The 13,200-nt window shown below is 41.2% G+C and overlaps 1 protein-coding gene across 6 annotated transcripts in view; it reads left to right on the forward strand.

The window, feature by feature from the left end:
* Dennd1a (DENN domain containing 1A) overlaps positions 1–13,200 on the forward strand; it is a 479,814-nt gene that overhangs the window by 249,472 nt on the left and 217,142 nt on the right. For all 6 annotated transcript variants that reach the window (XM_036185076.1, XM_036185072.1, XM_036185077.1 and 3 more), the window contains one exon: positions 10,597–10,707. In XM_036185076.1, the coding sequence (XP_036040969.1) occupies positions 10,597–10,707 (111 nt within the window). The remainder of the gene's footprint in view (positions 1–10,596; positions 10,708–13,200) is intronic.

Below are 13,200 nucleotides of genomic sequence, written 5' to 3' on the forward strand. Positions count from 1 at the left end.
ACTTCCTTTCTTTGTAGCCTTCAGCCAATGCTGTCCAGAGCTCTGAGGGTGCTTGTGGAGCCCTAGGGCTATAGATGGCTGGCCGACCAGAGTGCTGGGTGCCTGCCTCTCTATTATTTAGATCTGGTTAATTTATCACTGCTTAAATTGGGAATTGGGTAATACTTGAGACAAAAAAATATTCCTCTGATTTTTTTTTTTACACCTAACATTAGAAGGTACAATTTAATAACATACAATGTGGGACCATATACTAAATGCATACCTCCATAACTGCTTCTTCACTTATTCAAAATCTATCACAAAAACTCAACACAGAGGTACATATTTAAAATGAATGTGATTATCACCATCCCTTCCCCGACCTTAATGCTGTGCTCCCTCCAGTGTTTGATGAGTCTTTGCCCAGAACTTTCAATGTAGCTTTACAGGATGACTATGGCTGATAATCTGTGAGTGCAGAAGACTATTGTTGTTTGAGACAGGGTTTCTCTGTGTAATAGCTCTGGCTGTCCTGGAACTCGCTTTGTAGACCAGGCTGGCATTGAACTCACAGAGATCCACCTGCCTCTGCCTCCCGAGTGCTGAGATTAAAGATGTGCACCACCACCACCTGGCTAGACTCTTTTTGTTTTTAAATATAAAGTGAGGCTGGTTTGAATTATCCTAAAAGTTGTTCACATTAATCTATTCTGTCCTGTTTGATGTGTGTGTATGTCTGTGGTCCCACCACTCAAAGACCTCTACAGCTGCTAGGCAAACACTGTACCACTGAGCCACGCTACCAACCTTAGTATTTTTGTTTAATAGTACAAATATTTTAGAAATCATATGGTACCACATAGTAGTTGATAAAGGCTTGTAATCTCAAGTATTCCATATTTACTCCACAGAAGCAGCTACTTCCAAGTTTTTAACAGTTGTATTTTCCATCATTTTAAAGATTTTATTTTATTTATGTGTACATTTGTGTTTCTGTATGAATATATCCCACACCACTAAGGGTACCCAAGGAGACCATAAGAGGGCATCAGATGCTCTGCAAGTGAATCACAGGCAGTTGTGAGCCACCATATGGGTGCTGGGAACCAAATTTTACACCTTTTGGAATAGCAGCTAGTGTTCTCAACCACTGATTCATCTCTCCAGCTCCCATTATACTTTCAACATGTCCCTGTTACTACATCTCAAGATGCTTTTGTTTCATGTATCACCTGTTGATTTTCTTATGTGAGATAAGAGTTTGATATCCTTTCCCAGAAACCCAGATACATAGAAAATATTGTCTCTCATTTTTCTTCTTCTGTTTTTTCCTCTATCGGTTAGGTTGTGGTTCCTTTCTTCTCTTGTACAACTTGTCTTATATGAGATCTTGGGTTTAACATCTTCCTCTTTCTTGGTTATATTCCCTCATTCTGTGAGAGCATTCTCCAGCAGTGTACTGACAGAGTGTATTTGTTGCTGGAGGCAATAGTTTTGAACTTGCGTGATTGGATACCATGAATGGGGAATTCTAGTTTTCAAATCACTCTCCGTTCAGAAATGCGAAGGCATGTTCACTGGCTTCTTTTTACTCTTGTAGCTTAGAAGGTTTGGCCAATTTGATCCCTATTATTATTTTTTATGACCTATTAGCTTCTAATATTCTGAAATCAAACAATGATGTGTCTTAATGGGTCTGTTTCCAACTGTTGTCCTGGTCCTGATCATCTTATCTGCTTTGGAATTGAATATCCTTACATCTTCCAAGTGTTTTCACATCATTTTTTTTTTTAATTAAATTTTCAATTCTCTTTTCTGTGGCAGGTAGGATTTAAACCTCCTGTATTGATCCACTAATGTTTATTTTCTCTTGTGTTTTCCACATTTCTCTTTTAGACTGTTCTCTACTTTCTTCAACAATTTTTCCTTCAATTTTCCTACTTTGGCCATCTCTTACTGTTCTTTTTTTTTTTTTTTTAACCTCATCTGTGAGACTTCTATTTCCAGATTAAAAACTAATTCCAATTCTTTTTCCTCCTCTTCGTGCTCTCCTTTCAGTGTTCAGGTTTGTCAGTGGATACCTGCGACCCTCCCAGGTCAGCCTCCAGAGCAGCTGGTGCCTTTTAAACAATCCTCAGATGTACCTGGTATCCCCAGGCCCTGCTGGTTCAGATGGACAGGTGCAGGAAGCCAGCTGAGGAGCTGGGGGCTTGAGAGAAACGTCTTAGGAATGAATCGCTTCCTTTTCATTTGTGCCCTTTCCTAACCTTTGGAGGTTGATCAACTCCATTTGCTGAGCTTTCCAGAGGCTCTGTGTGTAAGCTGAGCTTGGTGCTTTGTGCCATGTCCACCCACCCACCTCAACCTTCATTTCCAGCTTATCCTTTCATCCTCCATCAACATTCATGTCTTCTTGGACCAGGTAATCTTTTGTTACCTATGTCAGGCTGGCCTCGAACTCACAGAGATTCTTCCTGGCTCTGCCTCCCGAGTGCTAGGTTTAAAGGCGTGCACCACCACTGCCTGGCACATTATTGGCGTTTTTAAAAAGCATCCTTGGGCAGTACTTACTATATAATTGTTATCAATCTACTTCTCACTCCACTCACCCCCCAAGCCATGATAGCCAGAAATGTCTCTAGGAATTACCCAAATGCCTTCAGTGATAAAATGGTTCCAGGTTGAGAACCAGTTCATTAGTAACATCATTTTAGAGTTCAGAAGATTGACACCTCTCTTCTATTCTTCAGGATTCATATGAAAATGCTTTTACTTGACTTTCCTTGGTGGTATTAGAAAGAAAAAAGAAACTTAGAGGGTTTCTCTCTGAGGTAATAGCTAGGTACACTGTCATGTTCTTCTATGCTAAATAATATGATAAAAATGAATACTTAGGTCTGACTCATCTGTTTATTTAAAGGGCCAGGAATTCCTTAAGAGCTTGGTTTTAAAGTCGCTGAATATTTTTATAATTCCCTAATTTTCAGCACCATAACTGCTGGTGTTAGGAACATTTGTTTAAACTATCTTTTCATGACACTGGCTCGAGTTCCTGGCTGCACTGTATGTTATCTCCCCTGCCCCCACCAGTTTTGAAATTTAGATTTTTTTCTCTGCTGGTTTTGCCACTAATGAACCAATTCCCTGTGTATGACCCATTGTCCCCTAAATCCTCCTTTGCAAACCAATAGAGGGCTGGACTTGTTTGTTTCTGAGCAGAATAGTAGTACCAATCTGCCAGTCTCCTAACACACACCATTCCTTTTTAATCCCTGCAGCTACTCTGTGAGAGCCCCGTTTCACATGCACAGAGCCCAGAGCTCATAGGCTCTGGTTGCTAGCCTTAGTCTGCAGGTCAGTGGGGTGTAGCGACCCAGGTTCCAAGGTTTGACCCCCTGGGGTTGACTTGTGATATTCATGAGAAAAAAATGAAATTTTATATCTGAAATACACAACAAAGCAAGGAAGCCTTTCCTCTCAGGAGACACTGAACTTTTGTGAGACCAATTTGTGTAGGATTGACACAGAATCACTATAGCGCTCTAGCCATGTTGAAATTTGCATTTTAATCTCTTGGTGATTTTTCAAGGATTAATTTAAAATGACTAAATTGCTGCATTGCAAATTGAAACAAGCAATAACCACGGGGTTGTTAATGTGATAGTCTGCTGTCATGGAAAGAAGTTGAGTTTCAGAGATAGCCCGACACAGGGCCCCACTAGCCTGGGCCCTTGGGTTCTTGTTTTCTTGAAACCTTAGCATTCCTATCTAATGATAAACAGAAACATGAAGAGCAAAAGAAGTCTTTAAATGTTCAGTTCCAAGGACAGTGCTGAGTGCTGTTAGTTGTTTGGCGGCACTCTTACCCTGCGAGGAAATGTCCCGAAGCACGACAAATCCACTAACAAGAGTTTTATTAGGATAAAAAAGAAAGGGACAGACATGAACAGGCCTGTGGAAAACACATGTGGTCAAGAGAGGAAGTGGAGCCAGGAAAAATGGCGCCAGCTTATAAAGGGTGGGCTGTACCTGCGTATACATGGTCCCATGTGGCAACTCTATGGGCATGCATGTAGATCACATGGCTGCGCTGTGTGCTTTATGCAACCAACGCAAAGCCACTGGGTCATGGTCACTCGAGGCGTTTTGACCCGGAAATCGCTATTTTGAACCAGAAATAGCTAGGCGGAAGTGTTTAGATCCACCGGGCATGCCCAACCGTGGGGGCATGTTGTGCATTCATATCAAGTGCTACCAGAGCCTTTTCACCTTGTCCTGGTTTCCTGGGTGTTCTAGTTCTGACCTTGAGGTTTCAACAGGGCTGTGAGCTGAGGAACATGGTTCCTTGTGGTTTGTCTTTTCTGAATGTTAGCTGACTTTCTTAGTTGTACAAATTAATGCCCATCCTTTTCGTGGGACATGTTTCTCATGGAGCCACAAAAGGCACTTGGTGGTCCCTGTCATCACTGGTGTGGTGAGTGGAGTGCAGGGGCCCAGTGCTTGTCATGGAAGGGTCAATCTAAATTTAAGAAAGTAAGCAACTGAAGGACACATGGCCTTTGGGACATGGAACCTAGCAGCATTCTGTTTTTCTGACATCAGAGAAGGAATAATATAAAGAAGGAAGAGCTAGTACTTGTTTATTGCCTACGATGGCTCAGACCAGGGACCATTTGCTATATCCTAAGCTCTTACACTAGCCAGTGATATGGTTATTAGCCCCTCTGAAAAAGAAAGGAGACCCAGAGTTGTAAATTCACTTATCCAGCTAAAACTAGAATTTACACATGGGTGAGTCTAACTCCAATGTGGAGATGCTTCTGGGTCCCGGCTTCAGTGCCACCTGTACTCCCCTATGAGATCATTAGTGTAAGCAGTATGATTAATTACATGAAGAGCTGGTTAATGCCACCTCTCCTTTATGGACGGAGGATTAGTACCTGGAGCTCGTAGTTGCTTGACATAATACTATATGCTATTAATGACTGGATGGATGGATGGATGGATGGATGGATGGATGGATGGATGGATGAACTAATGAAGCTCCGGCCTTGGAAGAGGGAAAAGAATGGCTCCTTACAGCTGGCTTTTGCACCAATTTGTCTACAAGTTGTTAAGGAAAAGCAAATGTGGAAAATTAATTCTTTCCACTTTCAGCTCCTTGTTGAAGTTAATTCTCATTATTTCTCCAATTTCTTTGTAAAAATATTTTCTTGCTTTTCACACAAAAATATAGTTACTATATAATTTCTCATCAGTTTTTTGTGTCTATTTTGATAACACAAGTAGAAGTAAATTTTATGCAGGCAGTAATTAAATGAGTATAAATCTTCATAAATTTTAAACAGGTGACCTGCATTTAAGAAAAAATCACAGATCATGAGCAGATGTATAGTAATAATTATGTTGTAAGCTGGCTGCATAAGAGATATTTTTGTTTTACACCCAGGTTTTGAAGTTTACTTTTGATTAATGGATAATCATATAGGCCTTAATTTGAAATATTAAACAAACCTGTCTAAATTATCTGGTCAGTGTCATACCAAATGGTTAATGATGAAAAAAAAAAAAAAAAGTGTTTAGCTGGGTGGTTAAATGCGACATTGCCCAGACTCTACTTTGTCAAAAGATGCTCCATGGTATAGAAAGATGTATGAAGTAAATCATCATGACTTTCAAAAACAAACAAAGTTGAGATGATACAAGAGGGCCTGTTATCAAGTACTAAGATTGTTCCTATGAGTTGATAATTGTTTATTCTAATGATCTTTTTTTCCTTTGCACGAAGGGATAAAGCTGACCTCAGGGGCTCTGCTTTCTTTCCTGTATACACTTCTCTCATTTGACTGCTCAAATGAATTTGTGGATTTTTTTTTTCTTGGGCAGATTATTTTATAACCCAAAATCTGTAATTCCCTTTTAAGAATCTGGTGCCACTGGGGTAACTTAAATCCTTTTTTAAAAACTGACTTAAGGATTTAAAGTTTTCCTTCTATTAAAAAGTTCAGCACACCTGGACACTTGGCTACTCAGTGCTCTAGTCAAAAGAGTGCCTGAAGCTCAAGATCCGGGACCGATTTTGACAATGTAGCAAGACCCTGTCTCTCTTTAAAGAAAAAAAAAAAATCATATTGTAAAACATTTGAGTAAGAGTTTAGGACCTGAGACCCATTGACAGAACCAAACCTCTGGCCTGAGAAGCTGCCTCTAGAATGGGTGAAGTGAGTCTTTATTCTTGTACCCTGCTGGAGAGTCTCAAAGACTAATCAAATGACAGACTGGCGCAGAATAGCATCTGCTTTGAAGGCTCCAAGGAGTACTCAGCTTAGAGGCAGTTCTTTGGTTTGAGGATTATCTCATTTCCCTATGGTATTAAACCTAAGACGCTTTTTCTCTAAGCCACATGATATCCCCTCCTGGGCCTAACCCATTCCAGCCCCACCCCTGACTTCCACCTGCTTCATAACCTCAGGCATGGTTCACAGTGAGTGTGAAGTCCCCAGCCACCTAGGCTGTTGCTGGAGCCAACAGGGAGCAAGGAAGGAATAGGAGCATGGGCTTTGCTAGATGCTGCTCCCCTCTTTGTCTGGATTGAGACTTTCACCAGCATTTTTTTGTACAGATGACAAATGGAAGCTAAGTTCAAGAACTTGCTGCAGCACATACCTCCTCTGAAATTCACCTTCCATGCTGTGCTGTCCTCCTTAGATTTGATTTCTGGCCAGACTGGAAAATGGGCACCTTTATATCCCTGCTCTCCAGTCCTACAAGGGATGGGTGAGGTGGAGTGTGTGTAATAAAGTCCAAGCAAGGAAAGGAGTGTCCTTAGAATCACACTGGCACGACATAACGAAGACCAGAGCCTAGAAACAGTCCTCTAAGCAAGGCTCTCCTTTCCTGGCATGTGAATCACCTAGCAGTAACTGGCAGAGGATGAAGGGGTGGGTACTCAGGCTTAGCTGTGATGGAGGTGAAATGGACTAAGATCCAAAGCTGAGGAACAGGCAGCAGAAATGCCATGTTCAACAGGAATGGTGGTTGTTTAGGAGGATTGACACTCTGTTAAACAGACACTGTGTTTGGACAAACAGAAGATGTGCTGCACAGAACCTTGCAGTGGCTATAGACCCAGAGAACCTTTCTTCTCCCTTCTCCAAGTCTAATTCTTTGTCAAGTCCTGTGGTTTAGGGTGTTTTTCACATGTATCCCTAAAGTTTTCTTCTGAATTGTTTACACGTTTGGATCCTCCCCTATGTGGCAGTAACCAGTTAAGTGGTTAACAGGGTCTCCCATCCTCCATGGGCTTTGGGGAGATCTTTTTAAAATTTTTGTTTTATATGTGTAGCTGTTTTGTCTGTAGTGTGTGTGTGTTGTCCACAGAAGTCAGAAAAGGCTGTTGATCCTCTGAAACTGGAGTTACAGACAGTTGTGAGCTGTCATGTGGATGCTGGGAATTGAACCTGGATCCTCTGGAAGAGTATCCAGACCTCTTAACTGCTGAGCCATCTCTCCAGTCTCGAGGAGATCTTTATGAAACTCAAATGTGATCCTGTCTTTTCTGTGGGCCCTTCAGTAGCACTGAGTAACTGGTCACCTCATCTGACTCACCCCTGACGTTCTGTCAGGTGCTGCTTTGCTTCCTGACATGCCACACCACTGTCTGTTAGACCATCCTCCTGTGCTTGGCTCACACCAGAGCCACTTGTTTCCTCCACACGTGGATTTATTCTTTCAACAAACTGCTAGGTGTTGGGGTTTTTAATGTACTCAAAGGTACTCAGCCTAGTAGAAAAACAAACATAAATCTGAGTCCCTATTCGATAGGGACAAATTGTCATGGAAACACGAAGGAATGTTTGGCAGTGGAGTCCAGGAACCCTTCCAGGAGGAGGTGACACAGGGCTGGGTCTTGTCAAATAAATGAACATGTTTAGAGCAGAGAAGAATATTCTGGGAGGAAGTAAAGGCCTGGGGGTGGGAAATGGCAGGGCAAGTCTGAGAAGTTGAGGTTTACCATGGAGCTCAAGCTATTGGACACTTAACAGCAAGAGGGAGATCCCTGTCTCCAAGGAGCTTTCTCTGAGCCCATGCTTGGCGGGAACTAAGAGTGAACTAGGGCCCCTCTGCCCGGCAGGTGTTCCCCATCCAAGAAGTTCCTGGGTTGGGGCAGTTGGCACTCCCTCCCACTCTGGCGGGTGGCATCCCAGAAGGAAAGAGGCAGGGGAGGAAGCAGATAAGAAAGACAGCTTCTGTTTAGACACAAATATCTTGGTGATCAGCACAGATGGGATGAGAAATACCAAAAAAAGTACATGACAGTTTAGAAAGAATTTGGCTAAATGTTACATTATTTTTAACATACCTGTGTAGAGTTTTTGGATCAAGCACCTGAGTCACTCCAATCTTGACTGGGAATGGGGGTCTGCCTCAGTCAAATGGTGTCTTATTTCAGAAACACACCCTTCCCCCTCCACTAAAGTATCCTTGTGATTTTTTTTTTCCCCACCAAAATAAGGCACAGGATTTGTCTCTGACGCTGTGTCTCCCTATTTGGACGGCAAGCTGTGTAACATATTTCTCCTCAGCGTGAAACTTCTTGGCAGACTCTTGAGGCCACGTTTTGGTGGCTTCAGAGTTATCTTTGGATCTGTCAAAAGTGCTAATGGGCTTTCTGGCCTTCTTTAAGCTCCTCATTTCTATTTTCTTGTTACTTCCATCCTCTTCTAAGAGAAAAATTGGTATAATTCATCAGCAGTTAAGCTCTTACTGAGACACTCAGCTGAGAGCCTCATGTTGGTCTGTGAGAACGGCTCTGCCATGTCACTGCCTCCAGCACAGACCCCATCATCAGCTCAGCGCTCCTCAGTCCACCAGGCAGGGAAGTGCTTCTTCCCCACTTCCATCCACTTTATTTTTCTGTGGAGTTTGTTAGGAGGCAGACTGGTATATCAGTTAACAGATAAACTTCAGATTTGAGAGACCTGCTCTTGGCTCTCCTCTTTCTAACTGGGTGATCTTTAGCAGCAACTGGTGCTTTCTAAGCTGTAGTTTCTCCATGTACACATGGCAGTGTCTACCTAAGGGTTATTAGGAGGAATACAAAGAAAACAGATAAAGCACACTTGGCCTAGCATATAAGGATTCCTCTATAAATAGGGCAACAATTTCCTTGTTTCCCCTACACTCAATATTTTGTTGAATATGATATTTTAACTTACATGTTTAACTAAAGTGTTACATGTTTAAACCCTAGACTGAATAGTCTACTGTCCACTTATCATGTGACCTTTGTCACATTATATCACTTTTCTGTGCCTCTGTTTTACATCTTTAAATAGAGAAAATGACATCTAGTTCAAGGAATGGACTTAAGGTTAAGCAAGGTGACCTGTGAAGCCTTATCATTGTAGAAAGTGAGTGAACAATATCTAGGAGGCACATGTAGGGGAGTAGTCAGTGTATGGAACTGTCAATCCACTTGCCCTTTATTTGTGAACTTTGATGGTTAGCCTAATACTCTGGTCAGACAGTAATGAGTCATGAGATAAATGCCCGTTCTTGTTTATCTTCAGCCATAATATTGTTGTAAAGCACTTTATGCCATTTTGCAAATAAAATCTACTAATTTACTTAAATTATGTGTTGTAGATCTTTAATCATGATAAACTGCTACTTGTGGCAACAACACTCCTTACCTCCTTTCATTTCCTGGGAGTTACATTGAACAGCATTGAAAACCTATAACATTGAATAAATTAGCATATTGTGTATATTATTGTTAGGTGGACATAGAAAGGGTTGTAGAAATGAAATGCTCTCCATTTCCCTGCTGAAATTTGAAGAGTCCTAATCTATAATGCTAATTAAAAGAATGAAATCCAGGTTACAGGGGAGAAACAGAAGCTAGTTAAAACACCACAGTTGTCACAACTTGCTGCTGTTTATCTACATCCCCCCCCCCCACACACACACACACTTTTGCATGAAATGCTTGGGAGTTGTAAGTCTTTGAAATTGTGTTTATTCTAGCAGAGTTGTTTTGGGGAGTGTATGCTATGGATACTGGCAGAACGGTCGAGGCAGGTAATACTCTGCTTTTGTGCTAGGATCTACTGGGTAGAAGCAGGCCCTGTGCCAGAAGCTTGGGCACTTTGTTTTGCCAGGATGTATGGCACAGTATCTCGGAAAAGTTCTCGGGCCTAGGGTCTGAAGATCAGAGGAGAGTCTTGTCTTCGTTGCTTATTAGACCATTTGATCTTGGAGAATCTCCTTCAAACTGAGTCTCCTCGTTTTTGAGATAGCAGAGTTCCTGTGCTTCTCATTCTTTGGAGCAACATGAAAAGCAAACACAGTGCTATGACCTCAAGTTGTAACCCATAATCACCACACAAGGGTGCAGTTGCTCAGGGTGCTCATCTCCAAGGCCTCTTTGAACTTTGCATTTCATGATTTCATACATGAGTGGAGCTTGGGCTCCCAGGTAGAAAGCGTGGGACAAAGGAAGAAGAGCTTATGCCTTCTGATTATTTGCCCTTTCTCCTGCTTTTATGAGATACTATTCCTAATAAGAACAAACAAAATAAGCCACAAGCCTTGCTTTCTTCTTTCTCCTAGAGAAATCTGACAGAATATTTTGTGGCTGTGGATGTGAACAACATGTTGCATCTGTACGCCAGCATGCTGTATGAGCGCCGGATCCTCATCATCTGCAGCAAGCTCAGCACTGTGAGTAGACCGTCCCGAGACGGCTTTGCAGTCATCTAATTTTAATTGAGAGATGTATCGGCAAGATTAAAGAAAAATTTTAGGAAACGAATCAGCCACATTCCCCTCATATGGTAATATATCACCGTCATTAATTATTTATGTGCCTTTACAGTGTCAAAGCCTATTTCATTTATTCTTGTAGTCTCATGATCAATTATAAATAGTTTTCCTCTTGATTGTGCATTATGAACATTGTGCCTACCTCCACATAAGCTTATTTTTGTCATTTCTTTAAAATGTTGGCGCCCTATTCCATTGTAGTGACATAGTCATGGTTTACTAAAGTTTTCTTCTCTTGATGGTCATTTAGGTAGTTCATAAATAAATCCTCTAGTAGTTGATACTGCAGCAAACATCTTTGAGCTCCTTTTGATTGAACAGCCCACATGTATATGGGGGCTTTGTAAATAATAAATATGATAAGCAGTGGGACCTCTGGTCAAAGCCTTTGATAAGTACCAGGAATTGGCAGCTGCCAGATTGTTTCCCCAGAAGTCTGGGCCTCTATACAGGGAATGTTGTCATCTGTATACAAGTGAACCACTTTCCCTACAGCCTTTGCTAGAACTGTCTGTGTCTTTTTATGTATTGTCAATGTGCTTGTGCTACATTTTAATCTTACAATAAAAATAGTTATGAAATGATATGGTACGTTTTAATTTTGATATCTTTGGTTAGAGGCAACTACTTTCCATGAGTTTATTTCCTGTGTGTATTTTGTTAATATCTTTTCCCACTTAACTTGGAGAGTTTTTGATGATTTGTTCTATTTGTGGGATTTTTTAAAACTTGTGTGACCTGTGTGTTGCATGTTTTGAAGCGAATGTGTTATGTGCAGGTGCCCTGCATGTGTGTGCACACGTGCGTGTAGAGGCCCAAGGTGGTTGCTAGGTGGTGTCTCTACCTCATATGTTGAGGCAATGTCTCTTATTGAACCTGGCACTTAATGTTTCAGCCATCTTGTTTAGCCAGGGACTCCCTGTCTTATCTTCCTGCCTACTGAGGTGACTGTAAAGCTACTGCCCCACCCAGCTTTTCTGTGTGGGATTAGGAGATCTGAACTCCAATCCTCACACTTACAAGGCAGGTGCTTTACCCACCAACTCATCTCTCAAACACTGTTTTTGTCTGTTTGAGATAGGATTGTTGCTTTATAATACAAACTGTACTTGAACTCATTATGTAGCCCAGACTGGCCTCAAATTCATTGGCTGGCTATCCTCCTACTTCAGCCTGAGAGTCAAGTGTGGGCCACTATGCCTAGCCTGAAGTTTTTCTCATAAGTTAGAGTGAATCCTTTGTGTATTAATAATAACTTTTATTATGTGTTTAACATAATTTTTCTTATTTACATTTTAATTTTTCCATCTGATAAGTATGGTTAATTAATATTATTATGAAAGTTCTCAAGTAAGCATTCCAGAAAATTGAAATCACCTCATAGTAAATACTGATTTGATTTCATCTAGTCACTGGTGAAAGTTCATGTCTGTGTGTGTTCACATACGCCTGTGTTAAGAGTCCAGAGAGTATCCTTGGGTCTCTCTTTTAAGCTCCGTCCACTTTTTTTTTGAGACAGAATCTTTTCAGAATCACAGACTGATTCTAAAATGAATATGGAAAAGCCAAAAGAAAGAACCAAAAACATACTTGAAGAAAATGAATGGATTGTGATAGCTTGCTTTAGTAGAACTTTCTATAAAGCTGTATCCACTGATCTGCTGTGGTAGTGGTTGCATTGTGAGAATGTAGGCATGGTAATGACACAGAATAGAGGCCCAGAAACAGCCCACGTGTATACAAAGACACTATAAGTAACAAAGGAGGCTGTCTGTCAAAATTAAAAAGACATTTTGGTACTAGCTGTCTACCTGGGGAAGGAAAAGAAGACAGTGTCTGTTTCATTTGTGCAAGAATAAATTCCAAATGAATTAATGTTTAAATGTGAATGAGCCCAGCATGCCAAGGAAGCCCCTCCATTGTTGAGATGTAACCTAACCCCTCTTCAGTCCTCAACTGGATTAGGGTCCAGCCGTCTCTTCTACAGAGTATCAAGTACTGGATACCATATTGGAGGCCATGTGGCCATCATTGCAGCTGGTCTCTAACTTTCCCATTACCGTAGATAAGCTAATGCTGAGATTGACTTCCAACAGCAGGCCATACTGGGTCTTATCACTGTAGGTTACTGATCCCTGGGTTAGGTGGCAGGTTTTGGTGTCTTAAGTTGTTTTCTTTAAAATTTGATGTACGGTGTCCTTATTTTTATATGTGGATCTATTTCAAAAAGTGTTTATCAAAAAAAAAAAAAAAGAAGAAGAAGAAGATGCCAAGCCCAAGAGATAGAAACAAAGTAGTTCCCGTGCAAAGGTTAAGAATCATTGGTGCCTAAGATTTTACAACTCTGGAAATGAGAAGATAGTGAAGCAGTGTACCAAACTCCTAACCCAG

The sequence above is a fragment of the Onychomys torridus genome, chromosome 4 (assembly GCF_903995425.1).
Source record: "Onychomys torridus chromosome 4, mOncTor1.1, whole genome shotgun sequence".
NCBI lineage: Eukaryota > Metazoa > Chordata > Mammalia > Rodentia > Cricetidae > Onychomys > Onychomys torridus.